The 21,526-nt window shown below is 44.0% G+C and overlaps 1 protein-coding gene across 2 annotated transcripts in view; it reads left to right on the top strand.

The window, feature by feature from the left end:
* The window catches only part of DDB1 (damage specific DNA binding protein 1), a 276,368-nt gene that overhangs the window by 146,308 nt on the left and 108,534 nt on the right, over positions 1-21,526 (top strand). For both annotated transcript variants that reach the window (XM_030201144.1, XM_030201145.1), the window contains one exon: positions 200-302. In XM_030201144.1, the coding sequence (XP_030057004.1) occupies positions 200-302 (103 nt within the window). The remainder of the gene's footprint in view (positions 1-199; positions 303-21,526) is intronic.

Raw genomic sequence — 21,526 nt, 5'->3', positions numbered from 1 at the left:
ACACTGATGCTGAAGTAAATACCCAAGTGTTTTATTCTGCCATTTGGTTATCTTTGAAAGAAAAGAAATGTTTCAGATGTGGTGCAATTCATAGAATTTGTTTTAGGAAAAAGCAGTTTCTCGTTATGCTTTCATTGCTATGTAATTATCAAATTCCTATTTCAGTAAGCAGTAACTTGTGCATGAACTGTGTTTTCAGTTGGTCACTTGTTCAGGTGCATATAAGGAGGGGTCCCTGAGGATCATCCGGAATGGTATCGGGATTCATGAACATGCCAGCATTGACCTGCCCGGGATTAAAGGTAGAAAACTGTATATAGTCAACAGTGGAAGTTGTTTCCAGCGTCTATTATCACTATGATGTGGTAGAGTCTGGAAGTATCAAAGAAATATTGCTCTGATAGTGCTGAAGTCTGAAGGCATGACATGACATGGGTGTCTAGTAAACTGAATGGACTCCAGCAATTTGTAGTATGTAAAAGCAGACTTCCATTACGTAGCTTCCCACTATTCTAGAACTTGTGGGATTGTTGTGTCCATCAACCAGCAGGTGGAGATCGCTCAGTTTTCTGTTCTCTATCTCTCTTGGCATCCAATCCAGCTCCTCAGTATTTACATAGACTAGCAGTAAGGAGAAACTCAGAATAGACACAACAATCTTAAACAACTCACTAACCTACACTACCCAGATGAGTAAATGTGTGTGGACCTCTCTCATTTTTGGACAACTTGTATAGAACAAGAGATATGCAGGATGCACCATGCAGGGTGACAGTCGTTATTTGCACAGACTAAACATCTCAGAAACCTCGGGTGGGCCTCTGGAACAATGGGAAGGACTAATGGAAAGAAAATTCTCCAAGGACAAGCAGGCCTTCCTATTCTCACATGTGGGTGACATCATCCCGATAGAGCCTGGTATGGATGCTGACTAGCTTACAGTGTAGAATTTTCTAGCAGCGTCCTACTGGGCATGCAATGGTGCCTTCCTGCCTGACACGCTTGTCCTGTCTTCATTTTTTTGTGGACTGGAGAAGATGCGCTTTGTATTCTCTCTCTCTCTCTCTCTCTCTCTCTCTCTCTCTCTCTCTCTCTCTCTCTCTCTCTCACGTTGTGCAGTAGTTTTCAGTGAGTGTCTTCCTGTGCAGGTACTTTTTGTGGGTTTTTTCTCAAGTTTCCAGTTTTATCTTCCTGGAACCTTTTTTTAGTTCTTTTTTGGCATTTTTAGGTTTCCTTTCTTCATGAGTGGCTGTGTGATTAGGCCGCAGCCCTGTCATCAAATTGAACACTCCCCATTTTTCTCTGTTCAAGCTTGAGGAGCTTAATTTAACTGAGATTCTTTATTTAATGTACAAGAATACCCCCAGTGGCTTCAAGTAGTGTGCCAAGTTTAGGTGCACAATTTCTGTCACGGACCAGCATAATTGGTGCATCAGGTGCCTTGGGCCAAATCATGATCCCTCTGTTTGTGATCTCTGTTGGGTTGTGAGAACCCAGAGGATGTGACTGGCTCAAATGGAGCATCTTTTTGGCTCTTTGAAGGCCAGACCATCATCTTTGGCACTGGCAGCATCGACCTCCATTGCTGCTCCAACATCGGCATCCACTGGGAGTGCACCAGCATTGAGTGAGTCTCCACCTATCCTCAACACAGGGCGCTGTTAGCAGACCCCAGGACAGGTCAACATTGGACCCGAAACAGAGGAGACGCTTGGATTTGGCGGTGTCCTCATTCGCACTGGGGGACTGAAGCTTTGTGCATCGGGGGAAGCCAAGAAGCATAAGCATTGGTCTTCTGCGATCCTCGATGCCGAGAGCACCGAGGCATCAGGCTCTCTGATACCCGAGAAGCTCTGGCATTGGGAGGTCTGCTTCCCCTCTGTGGAAGTGGTTCCATGCCCCTGTCATCGAGCGACTAGGTCTCCGCCACTTGTTTGGCACATATGCCTTCTCAGACTGCCTCTTTTCTGGCTCCCATGCCTTTGCCAATGCCCGCCTTCGGTGAGTGGTTCCAGGAGCATGCTTCTTCTAGAGGAGCTGGCGCAGTTGCTGCAGGGATCTCCTACTTTTGTATCGAGGGTGCTTGTTCCCCCAGTGGAACAGCCCTAGGCCCTCTCCGAGGCTCTGTCGATGCCAGCACCCAGATCCTCGACGCTGATGCTTCACAAGGTGTCAGCGTTGAAGTCTGGGCATGCAGGTCCCCTTCCTACTTCGGGGGAGGAAGTTTCCCTGGAGTCTGAGGGAACATCATTCCACTAGGTCAAGGCCACTGCAGAGTCAATCCCTTGATCCTCAATATGAGGAAGAGTCTGATTGGGGCCACTCTTGGGAATTAGATGAGGATCCACGTTACTTCTCAGAGGAGGGGTCATATGGAATCCCATCTGAACCCTCATTTCCTCAAGAGAAAAAAAAAACTCTTCCAGAGTTGCTCTCTTTCATCAGTTTTGTGAGGAAGATGGCTGCGGCTGTCCCATTTAAGTTGGAGATGGAGGAGCCCAGGGCAGAGATGCTATCTGTTCTGGGCTAAAGGTCTCTCCCTATGGAAGGAGTCGCTGTGCCATTGCACCCAATCCTTAAGGATACACTGTTGAAGAACTGGTACATATATAAGTACATTAGTACTGCCATACTGGGGCAGACTGAAGGCCCAGCAACCTGTTTCTAACAGTGGCCAATCCAGGTCACACGTACCTGGCAAGATCCAAAAAAAGTATAATACATTTTATGCTGCTTATCCTAGAAATAAGCAGTGAATTTTCCCCAAGTCATAGTAACATAGTAAATGACAGCAGATAAAGACCTGAACGGTCCATCCAGTCTGCCCAACAAGATAAACTCATTTTACATGGTATGTAATACTTTATATGTATATCCGAGTTTGATTTGTCCCTGCCTTTCTCAGGGCACAGACCCTAGAAGTCCGCCCTGCACCGGTTTTATTCTCCAAATACTGGCGTCGCCACCCAATGTCCACTAAGATTCCATAGATCCATTCCTTCTAAACAGGATTCCTTTGTGTTTATCCCACGCATGTTTGAATTCCATTACCGTTTTCATCGCCACATTTCACATATCCACCACCCTTTCCGTGAAAAAATCCTTCCTGACATTACTCCTGAGTCTGCCCCCCCCCCCCCCCCCCCCCCCCCCCGCAACCTCAATTCATGTCCTCTAGTTCTACCACCTTCCCGTCTCCGGAAAAGGTTCGTACGTGGATTAATACCTTTCAAACATTTGAATGTCTGTATCATGTAACCCTTGTGTCTCCTGTTTCTCCTCTCCTCCAAGGTATACAGGTTCAGGTCGACAAGTCTCTCCTCGTACGGTTTGCAATGCAAATCCCATATCATTTTCGTAGCTTTTCTTTGCACCGCTTCCAGTCTTTTTACATCTTCAGCCAGATACGGCCTCCAAAACTGAACACAATACTCCAAGTGGGGCCTCATCAATGACTTGTAGAGGAGCATCAACACCTCCTTTCTTCTGCAGGTTATACCCCTCTCTATGCAGCCTAGCATCCTTCTAGCCACGGCCGTCGTCTTGTCACATTGTTTCTTCACCTTCATATCGTCCGACACCAACACCACAAGGTCTGTCTCCTGAGTCGAGCTTGCTAATCTCTCCCCTCCTATTCGGTATCTCTCTCTTGGGTTTCTACACCCCAAATGCATCACTGCACTTCTTGGCATTAAATTTTAACTACACTCAACAAAGACTCCAGAATATAAATTGTATCAAAACAATTTGCTTTTATTACAACAATGTGTCTATACTATACATATGACACATATAAACACTTGAACTACTCATTCATCACCATTCATACACCACTAACCCATTATTGCTAACTCCCAAGCATAATACAGCATATACAAACTTGCCTATATCATCTATAGGAAAGTGCATGATTATTATAGTTGTAAATCCTCCAATATATAACAAAAAACTTCTAGCATGCTTATTATTGTCCAGTAATGTCTCTTTAAACAGATCTCATACACTGCAACAGGAAATGAACAATGTCCAAGCGCTTATCTCCATTGTTAAACCTGTTGCAGACTTCACTGACGATGCAGCATTAGAAGTATTCAAACTGAATGCTGTGTTTTATCCCAAACCGCACTGCTGGATAACGTCAGTCTTAAACAGTTTGCAAATACTGGGTGAGAAGGCGCACAAACCACCGTTCAGGCAGAAATAAATCTCATGTGCACCACGGTTCCCCAATGCTGGACCGCATTTCGTTACACTTCCTCAGGAGGAACCACCCATTGATCTACAACATTAACAATATTGTCACTGTTATAGTAAACCTCTTAATTCAATGTCAATACTTGTTATAAGTCACTTAATAAATCACTTACTGTTTCCATTATATGCGGCTGCCTGCCAGATTAACGTTCTCCCAGGCGCGGGTTAAAGGCCGCTCCACTAATGTTTACTGGCTGGGCAAGAATAACCCCATTTAAATATCTGGCGTCCCTAGCCCCACCTTGGGCAATTTAAAGACACACACCATCATACCCATTCAACCTCTAAATTGAGGCCTCTGGGTGCCACCGTTCCCCATGTAAATATAAATCGCTGTTCCAAACCCAGCAAACGAGTACTAATATCTCCCCCTCTGCTAGGAGGAGGGATCTGCATCAATACCATGCAGCGAAGCTGCTCTATAGAATGGTTACGTTCCTGCCAATGAACTACTAAAGGGTTCTCTTGTTTATTATGACGTAAGTTGCTAATGTGCTCTACTAGCCTATTCTTTAATTGTCTTTTTGTATGCCCTATGTAATACAGTTTACACGGGCATATGATGCAGTATATCACACGTTCACTGGTACATGAGGTGTTTTTCTTCAAAAGGAACTGCTTATTAGTATGAGGAATGGTAACCATCTTGGTGTCATAGGAGTACCGGCAGTACACGCATCTACCACATGGAGCGTGCCTGCCGTTACCCATATCTTTTCTCGGTCTTTTCAATAATTCCCCAATATTAGCTTGTCGCTTATATGCCACTTTTGGGTGCTCGCTGAATTTGGGATGCACAGAAAGAACATGCCAGTACTTGTGTGCAATGGAACAAATCCCTGTTGCTTTCTGAGAATATGGAATGACTCAAGCCATAGTCTTCTGGGGAGAATTCTGGCGGGGTAAGAACAACCACAGGCGATGGACATAAAGGGCGCTTTTAAAAGCACTTCTGAGGAGGATCACGTGGCGCCATGAACAGGAGCGGACGCTAGCTGAATCGCTCCTGCCTCCCCCTCAAGAATCTTACAAAATTGCTGCTACAAAAGGGATTTACACCCGTCCTTTTAGAGAGGGAAAATAAACGAATCGGCAGCGGACTGATTAAACGTATAATAAAGCGATTATGGCGACTAAAACCACCAGAAAGGAGAGAGAAAAAAGTCAGCCAGCAGATGACAAAATGGCGGCACCAGCAAGCCCGAGAACATCAGCGGTGGGATCCGCCTGGGCCGCCGAGATTGTGGGGGAAGTCACACACGCGCTAGAAGCAATTTTGGATAAAAAACAATTCGCTGGACACTAAGCTGGAAGCGCTAAACAGCAATGTAGCTCAAATACAATTAGATATGATGCAATACCAACAGCGGGCCAGTGACACAGAAGATCAAGTCCATGCCTTAGAAACGGAACTGCAACAGCTGAAAAAAAACACTCGCCTCTTATGACGATAAACTGGAAGACTTAGAAAATAGGTCCAGGTGAAACAATCTTCGTATAGTAGGGCTGGCCGAAGGACAAGGAGACCGAGACCTGAGCAGATATTTAGAAACGTGGTTGGCAGAGGAATTGGAACTACCGGAGATGCTAGGGCCGCTCAGAATTGAAAGAGCACATCGCCTAGGACTGAAACAGACGACGGATGGAAGACCACGAGTAGTCATATGCAAAATTCTCAATTTTACTCACAAAAACGCAATTTTGCAAGCCTTGAGAAATGGAAAAGAGCTACACAGTGGAAATCGCAACGTATTGTGCTTCCAAGATTATTCATCAGCGGTGGCAGCACAGAGGAAAAAATTCTTGCCAGTGTGCTCAGAACTTGTCACCAGGAAAATTACATTTGCGCTGCTTTACCCTGCGAAATTGAGAATACTACATCAATCGGGTACGAAGGTGTTCACTACCGTGGAGGAAGCTAGGTTCTTTGTACAACAGCTGGATGAGAGACCGTAACATCTGAGAAGAACGCGGCTGCAATGAATATTGGACAATAACATGATACACCTGCAATTTGCCCTATGTAAAAAAAAAAAAAACGCAACGGAGAATCTTGCGCTCGATTAACAACAATGGCTGGCGCTGAGAACCTTTACACGATTGCTATGCATAACAAGCGATATAATAACGGCTATGACAGGCATGGAACTAATAATTGTGGCTCAAAGAGCAGCGCAAAGATATTAAAGTGGATAGCTCATATGGCAGACTGTCCAGAGATAACTTCACTACAAGATGAAAACTGAAAAAAGAAATAGAACAGATAAAATGGACAACAAGGAAATTGGATGGATCAGGCCATCAGGTGTTGAGATGGCTCATCTATTGGTGATGAAACGTGGAGTGAACGTGATGAACAATTATGCCACACGACATAATAGACACTGATGGTAGCTGGGATGCGGCCTGGTATGTCAGCCGTCAAGGAAGACCGACCACTTGAACATCATGACTAAATGTATTGCTGTCCATTTTGTTAATAATTACCAGGCTCATAGGGGCAGCTACAAATAATTTTTTGCATTTGGATAAGAACATGTTTGAAGACAATAATATAGACCATCTCGAGGATTATAGGACTTTCTCAGGTTGAAATTATTTTCCTTGGCTGACAACTATTGGGGAATGTAAGTATAAAGGTTATGTTTGTTAGGGGTTTGATTATTGAGGGAATGTACATGCACAAAATAAATGTTTGAGATAGAGACAATTAAAGCAAGTTTTGATAGAAGGGTTTGATAGAGATGATAAGAGGGGAGGCGCCGTAAGTGATCTGATTCCTATGGGAGTGAGGGGGATATTGGGGGGGAAGATGGGAGGGCTATGGGGATGGGTAGATAGGGAACAGCAATATATGAGGGGAGAGACGAGGTTAACCCATTATAAATTGCGAAGTCAAACACACAAGGTAATGAGAGTCTGGTATATCAGAAATTGAGTGGCTGGAGGCTGGGCTGGCTACTCTCAGACAACATAGATAACCAGATGCTTGAAGGGCGACTACAGAAGAGTAGCAGATTCAAGTAGTATCCTGGAATGTAGGGGGCATACACTCCCCAATTAAAAGATCAAAAATACTGCGACATCTTAAACGTATAAAAGCAGATATTGTATTGCTTCAGGAAACACACCTATCAGCAGTAGAGCATGCTAAGTTGGCTAAATGGTGGGTAGCTGATTGTGTGGCAGCTGCGGCAGATGGCCGGAAAGGAAGAGTGGCAATACTCTTTCGTAAAGGGCTAGCAGTCAAGGCGCATAAAGTAATATCAGATCCAGAGGGTAGAAGCATATTATGTAGTGTGACAATCAATAGACAAACCATAATACTGGGCAGCATATATGCTCCTAATGTATTAGACTTAACATTTTACAAGAAATTACTTAAACAAATTACACAATTAGATAATAAGCCCTTATTGTTGGGAGGTGATTTCAATATGACCTGGGATCCAATTCTAGATAGATCACACCCTCCAAAGGAGCTCCGACGGGTAGATACTAGGGGTCTACCGGACTTATGTACAACGCTTGATTTAATAGATGTCTGGCGGACCTTGCACCCGTTAGACAAAGAATATACACATCAATCTAGAGCACATGGGTCGTCGTCTCAAATTGATTATTTGCTCGCATTCTGTAATTTAACAGACATTACTGAGGCACATATAGATCCCTGCGTTATATCGGACCACTCGATAGTACGTATGAAATGGAAAGGAGGGGGGGATGAAGACTTGCTGAAAAGTTGGACATTTCCGGCATATTTAATAAAAGATGCAAGATTTGGGGAATATCTACAAACTAAGTGGGCTGAATACAAACACTTCAATGAGGGTTCGGTAGCCTTAAACCACTAGTTTTTGGGAGGTGGCGAAAACCGTGTTGAGAGGCGAAATAATAAGCTATGTAACGCACTATAAAAGAGCCAGAGACAGAGAAATAATGAAGCTTGAAAAGCAACTAGGTATGTTGAATAGACAATACGGCCAGACACCTAGTACTAGAATTAGGCAAGAGGTGATAGGTATACAAACGGCCCTAAACTCATTAATACATGAGAGAGAAGTGAAATCCCAGGCCTATTAATCGCTTTCAACTTTACAAACATGGGAATAAAGGAGGCAAATATTTAGCCCGTCTCGTAGCACCTAAATTTGCTTCCAGAAACATAACTATTAAAAATGGGAAAGGGGATTTCATACACTCCAATCAAGAGATTCGCCTAGCTTTTCAAACATATTACCAAGAACTATACAAGGCGTCAAAACAAGAAGGACTTTCCGGGGCATTATACTTGGAGGGTATTCAACTCCCGAAGCTGCAAAATGGGGATGGAATACGCCTCAATGCTAGCATCAGTGAGGAGGAAGTAAGATGGGCTATAACTCAAAGTAAAACAGGTAAAGCACCAGGCCCAGACGGCTACAAGGCGGAATTCTATAAGCTGATGGGGGATTCTGTTACCCCTACCTTGGCCCAGGTGTTTAATGAGTGGATAGCAAAGGGTCAACTCCCAGAACATTTAAACCTAGCGAGGATAGTGGTGTTCCCTAAGCCCAAGAGAGATGAACAGTTGGTTACCTCCTATTTCTTTGCTCAATCTGGAGGCAAAACTGTTTGCCAAAATATTGGCAAACAGGCTAGGAAAGATATTGCCTCACCTTATACATCTGGCGCAAGTAGGATTTGTACAAGAGAGATCAGTTACAAAAAATCTGAGGAATATCCTGGCATCCTTGGAAGGATTGGGCCACTCCAATGAACAGTTTTGATGCAGAAAAAGCGTTTGACAGAGTGGAGTGGCCCTTTCTGTACTCGGTGCTAGAGAAATATGGATTTCACAGTAACTTTGTGCAGGCGATTAGAGCTCTGTATCACTTGCCAAGAGCACAGGTGATGGTAAATTGCAATGTTTCGGGTGAAATTCAGATTAGTAGGGGAACCAGACAGGGATGTCCACTGTCACCTTTGCTTTTTGCCCTTCAGTTAGATCCTTTAATTAGAGACACATATGGTTGTGCAGCGATATCAGGGGTACAACTTAAGCAGCAAGAATTCAAGCTGGCTGCTTTTGCTGATGATTTGCTAATGATAATCACGAAACCGAAAGCAACTTTGACGAATCTCTTAGAAATTTTCCAAGAATATGGAGATTATTCGGGATTCAAACTAAATATAGAAAAGTCTGAAGCTCTTGCGCTCAATGTGGACATACAGAAACTATGGCCGGAAGGATTCCCCTTGAGACAGTCTCACACCTCCTTTATATAATTGGGCATTTTGCTGCCGGCTAGACCAAAAGAACTATATAAATTAAATGTAGCAAAATTACTGGATCAGACAAAGCAACAATTAGATTCTTGGGGTACTTTGACATTATCGCTGTTGGGTAGGATAAATCTTATTAAAATGGTGGTACTGCCGAGATGGCTATACATGTTGCAGATTTTGCCCATAGTGATGATGCAGAAAGACATAAAGTGTTTCTATCGACTAATATTTAGGTTCTGTTGGGACAAAAAACGAGCTAAAATGCAGCAAAAATATATGTTGGGAGGTTGGAGACGGGGGACTGGGAATTCCCAATATTAGATATTACAATATGGCATGCCTATTACGACTAGTGAGAGACAGGATCTTTCATGCCACTGAACACACATCTCTTGAGATAGAGGATGCGCTATTTAGCCCTTACCAAGTACTTACACTGATGCATGTACGGAACAAGGAGATCCCTAATAGATTCCAACATAATGTTCTGCTCAAATCGTTAAGAGCAGCGTGGAAATTTATAGGGACATTACTGGGAGGAGACCCGAGAATGTTGGAATTTATAAGTCTCAGAGGCAACCCGGCATTTGTACCCAGAATGGAGAATAAAACCTTTGCTAATTGGGAACAACTAGGTGTAATTACTTTGGCAGACGCCCTGAGTGCAAATGGGGATATTAAGCCGCTGTCACAGTTGCTCACACAAGGAGAAATGGGATGGAGGGATAAATTCGCGTATCGCCAACTTAAGCACTACATACAAATGTTAAACATAGAAACACTTAAATTTAAATTAGGCAACAAAATTAAAGCATTCTTTGTTGAGATTGCAGAAAATGCTCCATCCATATCACAAATTCATCAGAAGCTGTGGAGTTTGGCTCCTGGGAAAGAGCTGACCCAACTACGACAGAAATGGGAAAAAGATGTGGGCAGAGAGCTAACCTCTTGGGATATTGTAGCGCAAATCAAAGCAATGCCACACCTGATAGGGGGAGCAACTTACAGAGAATGTGCGTATAGAATGATACATAGGGCATACTTTACCCAAGTTCAATTATACAAATCAGGGGGTATTGAGACAGCACTCTGTTTGAAATGTAATAAATATGAGAACTCCATTTATCATGCGCTATGGGGTTGTAAACTAATACAACGATATTGGAGGCAAATCACCACTTATCTGTCAAGTGTATTATCTAGCAGAATAGTCATGAACCCACTGCAACTTATATTAGATGTGAAAGATCCACAATTGAGATTGAATGCTGACAGAACATTGCTGTGTAGGAAACTATGTCTGATAGCGAAAAAATGCATTATGCAACACTGGACTACGACCAATCCGCCGACATTTTGGCATTGCCATAACCAGGTGCATCAATTGTTGGTTTGGGAGGCGAAAGATGCTAAAGGATACTGTAAAAGGAAAGCCCGATTTCTTAAAATATGGGGATGCTATTTGGATAAAATGACGCAGAAAGGCCGTAGTCTTATTCTTAATTCCTTATGAGAAGATATTGTATAATAATGATTCCATATCATCATGCTGATCAATCCATAGACTGGTGGGTTGTGTCCATCTACCAACAGGTGGAGATAGAGAGCAAACTTTTGCCTCCCTATATGTGGTCATGTGCTGCCGGAAACTCCTCAGTATGTCGATATCAAAGCTCCATCCGCAGGACTCAGCACTTAGAGAATTACGCCCACAAAGGGACACTCTGCCCAGCTCACCACCGCCGAAACGGGGGAGGGAAATTAACCCAGCTCATCCCCACACAAGTGGGGGAGGGGAATCCGTCCAGCTCATCCCCGCGGAGCGGGGGAGGGACACGACCCCGCCGATGCGGGGGGATCTGGCTTATCCTGCAACCGCAACCGCGGGAGGAGCTGACTGACCCTAACACCGCCGAAGTGGGAGGGGTACAAAGCTGCCCTACAGCCGCACGAAGCGGGAGGGAGTGCCGGCAGAATTTAAGTCTCAATCCAGCCCCGTAAAACGGAGGGGAGAGGAATGCAGCAGCTCACTGTAACACAAACTCGTCTCAACTCTTGAAGAATCCAAGTGAAAAAACTTGAACACGAAGTCCTCCTGAAGTAACTGAAGACTAAACTTGAACCTGAAATGCAACCAGAATATAAACAGTACAGATATCTGGGAGGGGCTATGGATTGATCAGCTATGATTAATGGAAAGAAAATTATCAGGTATGATACATAATTTTACCATAATGCATAATAATGGAAATGTTATAAGTGTGTTATGGGTTAATTGGAGAATAGGGAGGTAGGGGGGGTAGAGCTGGGGGGATAGGGTAAGAAGGGGGGAGGGAGGAACTTATAGGAAACTGATGGAATAATTAAGGGTAAATAACAATTAGAAGGTATTAATTGCTGACTTTGTCTTACAGCAGAATACTTGAGGTTGTAAACTGTTGTATATACCCTATATCGGAATTTCTTATTGTATTATGTTGAAATTTCATAATTGTTGAAACATTAAAAAAAAAAAAAAAAAGCACTTCTGAGAGGTCACGTGACGCCATGGTGCAGGGCAGACGCTGGTAAGCTCAGCTCTGTGCACACTTACCCAAAAATCGGCTATCTTGGTGAGTCCACGGAGAAGAAAGAGACTGTCTTGATCACATAAGCTGGGGGAACTGACCCACGATCGGAGAGTAGGAGAGAGGAAGCAGGATGGTGGCAAAATCGGTCAGAATGGAGCGAGATAAACTTAAACAGGCTGACAACTAAATGGCCGACCAGCGTGATCTCGGAGAACTGACAGTAGGATACGAATGAATGACGGAGATCACAGCTGAGGTTACTGCGGCGGTTGAGGCGGCATTAGATAAGAAACTCCAGCAACTCTATGATCGGACGGAAGAAGCTCATGAGCGTATCGATAGCATGAGTTTGGAGCTGGATGAAGGGTTGCAGCGAGTATCGGAGATCGAATAGACAGCAGAGGCACAGAAGGAGATTAATGTGAAAATGGAGAGGCGTGTGCAGAATCTGGAGGCCAAGCTTGACGAGTTGGAGAATCGCAGTAGGCGAAATAATTTGAGGTTAGTAGGTCTACCAGAGACGCTGATGGACAAAGACTTACCTACATTTTTAGAGGGGTGGCTGCCACAGCCCCTGCACATAGAGGACAAACTACATCATTTTTGTGTGGAGAGGGCCCATAGAGTAGGGCCTCCGCATCAATCAGAGACCAGGCCGCGAGTGGTGATACTCAAAACCCTCAATTTTCGACATAAACAAGCCATAGTGGATGCGATTCGAGGCGGAGGCACTCTTACCTATCAAAGTAAGAAAATCCTATGCTTTCAGGATTACTCTCAACAGGTGCAAGCGCTGAGGAAAACATTCACGCCATTGTGCACGGACCTTTTCCAGAAGAAGATAAAGTTTGCGCTCCTATACCCTGCAAAGCTGCGCATCTCCATTAACGGAGTTACAAAATTTTTTGATAAAGTGGAGGCAGCCAAAGAATATGTGCAGCACCAAGGGATTGTGCCGGATACTTCGTGAAAGAGAAGAAAATCACAGGTTCCAGCGGTGTGCGGACTAAACAATTGGATATTACGGGATTGGTATTTGAGTTGAATGTCTGTTATTGAGAGCTGGAAAGAGAGACCTCAAGTTTGAAAGACTAGCTGATAGAGTTGATATGGACTGATAAACTACGTGCTGAGTGGCACACCAGAGTGAACATGGGCCAGATAGTAGGCTCTACGCGCATATTGGAATCCGCTGTGCGTTTTGCGGGCGGTCTGACTGATCTCCGGATGGAGGCCTGCGACTGAAAGAGCACATGGGACAATGCAAGTTTCTGAGTTATAAAGTTCCTTTTCTGATTTATACAGTTGGTGATATTTATAGAACTCTGATCCAGAGGATTCCTTTTCTCCTCTGAGGGGGAGACAGATAAAGCCTGATATAGTAGCTGAGATATTTTAGTTGTGCATATAGCAATGTGAATTGAAAGAGAGACCCAAAGACTGAAAGATTAGCTGATGGAGAGGCTGGGCTGATAAGATAGATTCTGAGAATATCTTCCGGAGTGAGCACGGGCATGACAGCAGACTCTATGCACTTATTGGAACCCGCTGATTGTATAGCGGACGTTATGAATGATCTTCAGCTGGAGGCCTGAGTCTGAAAGAGCATATTGGACCATACAAGTTTCTGAGTTATAAGTTTTTGTTTTACCTAGTTGGTGTTATGTACAGAATTATGATCCAGAAATTGTCTCCTGTCTTCCGAGAGGGAGACAGACAGATAAAGTCTGGTATGGCTGTTGATTTGTATTAGATGTGCCTGAATAACATGTTGGAGATAGGAATGGGAGTGGATGGGTAGGGGATATTTTGAATGGGAGAGTGTAGGTGTTACATCGTGACTAGCTCTTGGAACAGGAGGGGCAGGGGGGGAAGGGGAGATGGGAGGGGTGAGGGGCAGGGGGGATAGGGAAGTGCAGGACTTGAGTAGTCGAATCTCAACTGGCAATACAGTGTAAAATGGTGGATGTGAGAGAGCGAATTAATGAGTGTCTGTGGGGAAGAACAGCGGGAGTGGCGCAGCTGGGACGCCAGGCCTGCTGGTCACTAGATGTAGCATATTTGACAATGCAAGCACAAGTAGGTATAATGTAATGGGACTTAAAGTTTACTCCTGGAATGTGGGGGGTATATCTTCTCCTACAAAAAGAGAGAAAATACTTCATAGCCTCAAGTAGAAAGGGGCCGATATAGCGCTTCTGCAAGAGACACATTTAACGGCCTAGGAGCATGCAAAGCTTCGAACCTGGTGGGTGGGGACCATGCTAGAAGCCCTGGCGGTGGGGAAAAAAGCAGGGGTTATGATTCTATTTCATAAATCTCTTCAGGTGGAGGTCGAAAAACTATGTCTTGATGTTGACGGGAGATACATATTGGCACAGATAAAGGTGAATGGTTGTTCATGTCTAATAGGGAGTGTATATGCTCCTAACGTTTACAGTAAACAATTTTACCAGACCCTCATAAGTAAGATTCAGCAGTTTAATATCCAGCATAAGGTAATAGGGGGGGACTTCAATGTGGTAGCGGATCCCATTATGGATAGATCCCATACTAGTGCGGGAATGATGGTGGGAGCTAATAAAAGCATATACCTGATATGTGGAGCATTGGGGGTGGTAGATGTGTGGAGATTATTACATCCCAATATTTACTGATTGATGAAGAGAGTTTTGCAGGGATATTGGAGGCCGACATTGATCCTACGATAATATCGGATCATGCGGCCATATATATCAAATATAGGGATCAGAATCCGCAGAGCAGACAGTTTAGATGGATATTCCCCTTGGATCTTTATTATGATCCAGAATTTTGGACACATATTAGGGGGAAATGGAAAGAATATACAATTCATAATGCATCTCATGTAAACACACCGATACTATACTGGGAAGCTGGAAAGGCTGTCTTAAGGGGTGAGATAATAGCGTTTAGTGCCAGGAAGAAGAAACAGAGGAATCAAGCGATCATTAGATTGGGGAAATAGTTAGTACACTTAAGGAGGGCGTATGGGCAACATTCTGCAGATCATGTCCGGGAACAACTCTTGGCCACACAAGCGTCCTTAAATGAGTTGCTGCATCAACGAGCAAGTAAATCCGCTGACTATTAACAATTTCAATTACATAAGTTTGGCAATAAGCCAGGGAAAATGATGGCAAGATTAGTGAGAAGAACGAGGGGGCAGAGGAGAGTGATGACGATCCGGACTCAGGTGGGGGGACTGGTACATACTGATGCAGAGATTCAGACAGTGTTTCAAGATTATTATGCTCGGTTGTATGCTAAGAGTGACACTGATGATCTAGATCCTGATATGTATCTCGAGAATGCTACTTTGCCTAGGATCACGGAGCAACAGCGGAAGGAGCTAAACAAACCGATAGAAGTGGATGAGGTTCTTAGAGAAATCAGAGGTAGTGCACTACATAAGGCAGCGGGGCCGGATGGCTTTAGGGCCGAACTACATAAAATATTAATGCTGGACATAGGAGAACCTCTTGTTAATGCTTTCAATACCTCTGTTGAATTGGGGGAGCTCCCGCAGTCCTTGCGACTTGCGGATGTTATGTTTTTTTTTTGAAACCAGAGAAGGATCCGACATTACCTAACTCCTATAGACCAATATCACTAATTAGTTACGAGGCTAAGCTATTGGCAAAGATGCTAGCATCGAGATTGGCTAGAGTATTACCTAGGATAATGGCGTCCCCTCAAGTCGGGTTTGTTCAGGGGAGACAGAGTGTGAAAAATATTAGGATGATTTTAGCCACGATGGAGCGGATTCGTAGGGAAGGAGGGGACTCACTATTAATAAGTTTCGATGCCGAAAAGGCATTCGATAGGGTTGAGTGGGAATTTCTGTTTGCTTCAATGCGAGCGTATGGATTTGAGGGATGTTTCACTCAAGCGATCTCAATATTATATAAGAATCCGGCAGCGAAGAGTGTTGGTTAATGGGTCGTACTGTCGAAGTTTTTTGATTAACCGAGGAACTAGACAGGGATGCCCCCTGTCCCCTTTACTTTTTGCCATCACTTTAGATCCCTTGATTCGGGAAATCTTAGGGAACCCAGAGATTGAAGGAGTAAAACTGGGCAGCAGAGAATTTAAAATCTCGGCCTTTGCGGACGATATTTTAGTTCATCTGGCTAGACCGGAGCAGTCGTTGCCGGTGTTGATGGAGGTCTTCGCCAAATACGGGGCATTTTCAGGCTTTAAACTGAACACCCAAAAGTCTGAGGGATTGCCCACTTCCAATAAAGTAAGGGAGCAATGGAGGGGTGAGTTCCCGTTGAGGTGGGCGGATAAGGAGTTTAAATACCTGGGAATCACACTAACTGGGGATTTGAGCCGATTATATAGACGGAATGTGGATGAACTGTTACACTATACAAAAATTCAGTTGGCTTTATGGGAGGGATTGCCTTTATCGTTGAGTGGTAGGGTAGGCTTGTTTGCCATGATGATTTTTCCGAAATGGCTCTATGTCCTGCGACAGCTGCCTATTCTCTTACTCACTAAAGATCTTAAGAAACTCCGTAGAATGGTGTCCCGGTTCTGCTGGGGAGGGAAGAAGGCCAAAATTAAGCTGGAATATCTGTATGGGAGAAGAGTAGAGGGGGGCCTCGGATTGCCCGACATCAAACAATATAATTGGGCCTGTTTGTCGAGACATCTAGCGGATTGGATATTAGAAACGGAAGAGCATACGGCATGGAGGTGTGAGAGAGAATTGTTTTGGCCTTATCATCCATATTATATGTTACATGCTAAGAGTGAAGTGCTACCTAAGGGATGGAGTAAACATATATTATTACAGCCTATGAGACGTACATGGCAGTATATTTTAAAACGTTTGAATAAGAATCCACATAGTACGGATATGCTTCCACTAGCGGGGAATGCAGAATTTGGGCAAGGGGGGAAGCAAAAGAGGTTAATTAATTGGGCACAGGAAGGAGTAGTGTTGGTGGCGGATGTGATGCAGGAATCGGGGGAGATTATTACTCGGGAGGCCTTAGTGGATATGGTGGGAACAGAGCATGTGACTTGGTATGACTATTTCCAGCTACATAGCTATATATCGCAATTACATAGAGGCAGGTGTGATAGAGGAATATATGCCTTATTGTCGAACTTATTTTTGCCTCAGGGCAGAGAACAGACCTCGGTGTCTATGCTTTATAAACAGTTGGGTATGATATCTGTGCAGTGAGATTATGGAGCGGTGGCTCGGAGGTGGTCTGCAGATATGAGGGTGGAGGTTAGCAGTGGTGACATTGGCCAGTTTCTGAAGGAGATTGCATATAAAGTGACTAGTGCTCGACATCAGGAGATACAATTTAGAATAATCTTGAGAGGCTATTTCTCCCCCATACAGGCATACTATACTGGCAATATACAAGAGCCAAAATGTATCAAATGTAATTTTCAGAGAGCTTCCTTATATCATATGTTGTGGGAATGCCCTGGAATCAGGAAGTTTTGGGGTAAAATTCTGGGATTCTGTGAGACATTGATACATAAGAAGATAAGTTTGCCGCCCAAAGCATAATGTTAGGATTGGGTGGGAGTGGGAGGGATTTGCGACACATGGAGAGATTATTCATCTATAAGGGTATTATGATTGGGAAACAATGTATTCTGCAATATTGGACCCAGGATGTGGGGCCCTCATACTGGATATGGAGAAATATGCTGCATTCCCTCGCGACGATGGAGGCACATAGTGTGCACAGTAGTCCTAGAAGTAGACGACGCTTCTGGGAGGTTTGGGAACCGTACGTGCAGGCACTCTCAGGTAGAGCTCGTAGCTTATTGGTTAACTCACTTACGCGATAGATTGGTGCTGGTAGAGGTGGGGTAAGATTAATGAATACACCTGTGTGGGAGGGCTGTGGGGGAAGGGAGGAATGGGAGTATGGTGATGGAAAGGGGGGGAGTGGGGGTTTCAAAGATCAAAGTACCACAGTGAAGGAAGTTGAATCAAGAAGGGGGGGAGGAGTGGGGGGGTTGGGAAAGGGAAGGGGGGAATGATAAAGTTCAATATGGTTTGTATTCATCAGTTGCTAGTGCTCTGGAATGTTTAGGAGTTTCTGCAGTGATGATGTAACTATGTTCTATAAACGTTTGTGTGATCTTTAATAAAAATGATTAAACATAAAAAAAGCACTTCTGAGGACCTTCATGGGGTAACTATGAGCTAAAAATCTATCTATCATAAGCCTTGCTTGCTTTTTAAATTCCATGGTGGAGGAACATAAACGCTGTAACCGTAAGAATTGGCTGATAGGAACACCCCACTTCAGGGCTCCATGATGGAAGCTCTGATAGTGCAACAGGGTGTTCCTGTCAGTAGGTGATTTATTAAGTGGTTGATAATAAGTATTGACACTGAATTAAGAGTTTTACTATAACAGTGACAATATTGTTAATGTTGTAGATCAATGGGTGGTTCCTCCTGAGGAAGTGTAATGAAATGCAGTCCAGCATTGGGGAACCGTGTTGCAGATGAGAATTATTTCCGCCTGAACGGTGGTTTGTGCGCCTTCTCACCCAGTATTTGCAAGCTGTTTAAGACTGAGGTTATCCAGCAGTGCGGTTTGGGATAAAACATAGCATTCAGTTTGAATACTTCTAATGCTGCATCGCCAGTGAAGTCTGCAACGGGTTTAACAACGGAGATAAGCGCTTGGACATTGTTCATTTCCCGTTGCAGCGTATGAGATCTGTTTAAAGAGACATTACTGGACAATAATAAGCATGCTAGAAGTTTTTTGTTATATGTTGGAGGATTTACAACTATAATAGTACATGCACTTTCCTATAGATGATATAGGCAAGTTTGTATATGCTGTATTATGCTTGGGAGTTAGCAATAATGGGTGAGTGGTGTATGAATGGTGATGAATGAGTAGTTCGTGTTTATATGTGTCATATGTATAGTATAGACACATTGTTGTAATAAAAGCAAATTGTTTTGATACAATTTATATTCTGGAGTCTTTGTGAGTGTGGTTATGTGGTATAGACTCTGGTAGTTTAGCATTATCCCCTTGTCGGTGGATTATTAAATTTTAACTGCCAGACCCTTGACCATTCTTCTAACTTTCGGAGATCCCTTCGCATCGTTTCTACTCCCTCCAGGGTATCCACTCTATTGGCTATCTTCTTGTCATCCGCAAAAAGGCAAACCTTTCCTTTCAGCCCTTCATCAATATCTCTCACAAATATATTAAACAAAATGGGCCCCAGCACAGACCCCTGAGGAATGCCACTGCTCACCATCCTTTCCTCAGAGTGGATTCCATTTACCACCACCCTCTGCCACCTATCGGTCAACCAGTTTTCTATCCAGTTCACCACTTTCATTCTTAAGTTCAGCCCTTTCAGCTTATTCACGAGTCTTCTGTGGGGGACCGTATCAAAAGCTTTGCTGAAATCCAAGTGGCCTTAATCCGTTTCTTTTGTCACCAAGTCCACTTTATTAATGGTCTACCTTATGGCATCACGGAAGGAAGCAATTAAAACTTCACAAGGGTGTACAGATTCAGGAGTGAAAATCACATTTTTTTTTTCTGATAGTCTGAAAGTTAATTAATAAAGTCAGACAAAGCTTACGTTTTCTTAGTTTTTAAATTAGCTGAATTTGATAAGGCAAAGAGGATGATTTGTTTGGTAACTGGTGAATACAGGCATTTCAAAAGTCCTTAGTACTGTTGCAAACATATCTGAAACACGTATTTTTCCCGCCCTTAATCCACTTCTGTCACCACCTAAATCCATGGAATGGATCCTCAGAAGCTTAGCCGAGATTGGGTGGCAGAGCCGGTGGGGGGAGGCGGGGATGGTGGTTGGGAGTTGGGCCTTGTTTCTGGGTAGACTTCTACGGTCTGTGCCCTGAAAATGGCAGAAACAAATCAAGGTCAGGTATACACATAAAGGAGCACATGAGTTTAAATTGTTGGGCAGACTAGATGGACCGTGTAGGTCTTTTTCTGCCGTCATCTACTATGTATGTTACTACTACAAATCATTTCTACAGCGCTACCAGTCGTATGCAGCGCTTCACAATTGAACATGAAGAAGACAGTCCCTGCCCAAAAGAGCTATGGACTTTTCCTTTAGGAAGCCACCCAAACCTTTATTAAACCCTGCTAAGCTAACTGCTTCCCTTCCAGCTCATCCAGTGCTGCTGCTGCCTTCCTTCAAAATCTTGCACCTGCACATGGCCCGTGCTCAGCTGATCGTCACTGGTCCACCTTTGAGCCACAGAGAGGGTCTCTCTGGCCCTTCACAAATTTTCTCGTACACACTGCAAGCTGGATTGCTGCCCTGACTACCTGCTGCAAGCAGTGCCTGAGTGTTTTATTGAAGACTTTACATCCTATCTGAACTACATGCTCCAGCACAGGCGCTTCCCCGTTGATCACGGCCATATTCTCCTGACGCCTATCCCGAAGGACCTGAAATGTGAGCCTAGTATTAACAACTACCGTCCAGTCGCTACTATACCATTGCTCGTCAAAACTATGGAAAGCTTGGTGAATTCTCAGCTTGCTGATTATTTGGACAAATTTTCGATTCTTCATGCCTCCCAGTCTGGATTTCGACCTCACCACAGTACTGAGACAGTACTAGTTACTCTCCTGTCCAACTTTAGGGAAGAACTGTCTTTTGGAAAAAAACATCCTACTTCTTCAGTTCGATATGTCAAGTGCATTTGACATGGTTGACCACAATCTCCTCCTCATGTTGCTAGCTGAAAATGATGTTGGTAGTACCGTCTTGGATTGGTTCTGGGAATTTCTGTCTTGCCGATCCTATCGGGTCAAAGTCCAGTCCTCTTTTTCACCTTCCTGGAAATCTTGCTGTGGGGTTCCTCAAGGCTCACCCCTCTCGCCTACCCTGTTCAACATCATGCTGACGCCTCTATCAACGGCCCTTCACAACCGTGGCCTGAATCCCTACATTTATGCTGATGATGTGACCATCTACATCCCCTTTCGGTCTTCCATAGCCGAAATCTCAGTGGAAATTCAGGACAGTCTCGCCATCATGGTCAATTGGGCTAACACGTTCAAGTTTAAACTCAATCAGGATAAAACGCAGTGCCTCATCCTCTCCTCACAGTTCAAGAAGTCTATACTGGTCACGGTTACTGCGCAAAATTCTCATTCCTATCGCTGCAAGTTTGAAACTCCTAGGAGTCATTCTGGATCCCCCACTTGACTCTGGATCTACAAGTCTCGTCCATTACGAAGCGAATGTTCCTGTCCATGAGGACCCTCAGGCGTATCAAGCAGTACCTGCCATTTGCCCTCTTCAGGTCACTTATTCACTCCCTCGTCTTGAGCCATTTCGACTATTGCAATGGTATTGCATGCCCTTAAAAAAACTCCAGTCAGCACAGAACACAGCAGCGA

Source organism: Microcaecilia unicolor, chromosome 4 (genome assembly GCF_901765095.1).
Source record: "Microcaecilia unicolor chromosome 4, aMicUni1.1, whole genome shotgun sequence".
Classification (NCBI taxonomy): Eukaryota; Metazoa; Chordata; class Amphibia; order Gymnophiona; family Siphonopidae; genus Microcaecilia; species Microcaecilia unicolor.
The sequence above is the reverse complement of the archived record's forward strand: the minus strand, read 5'-3'. Positions and strand labels throughout refer to the sequence as shown.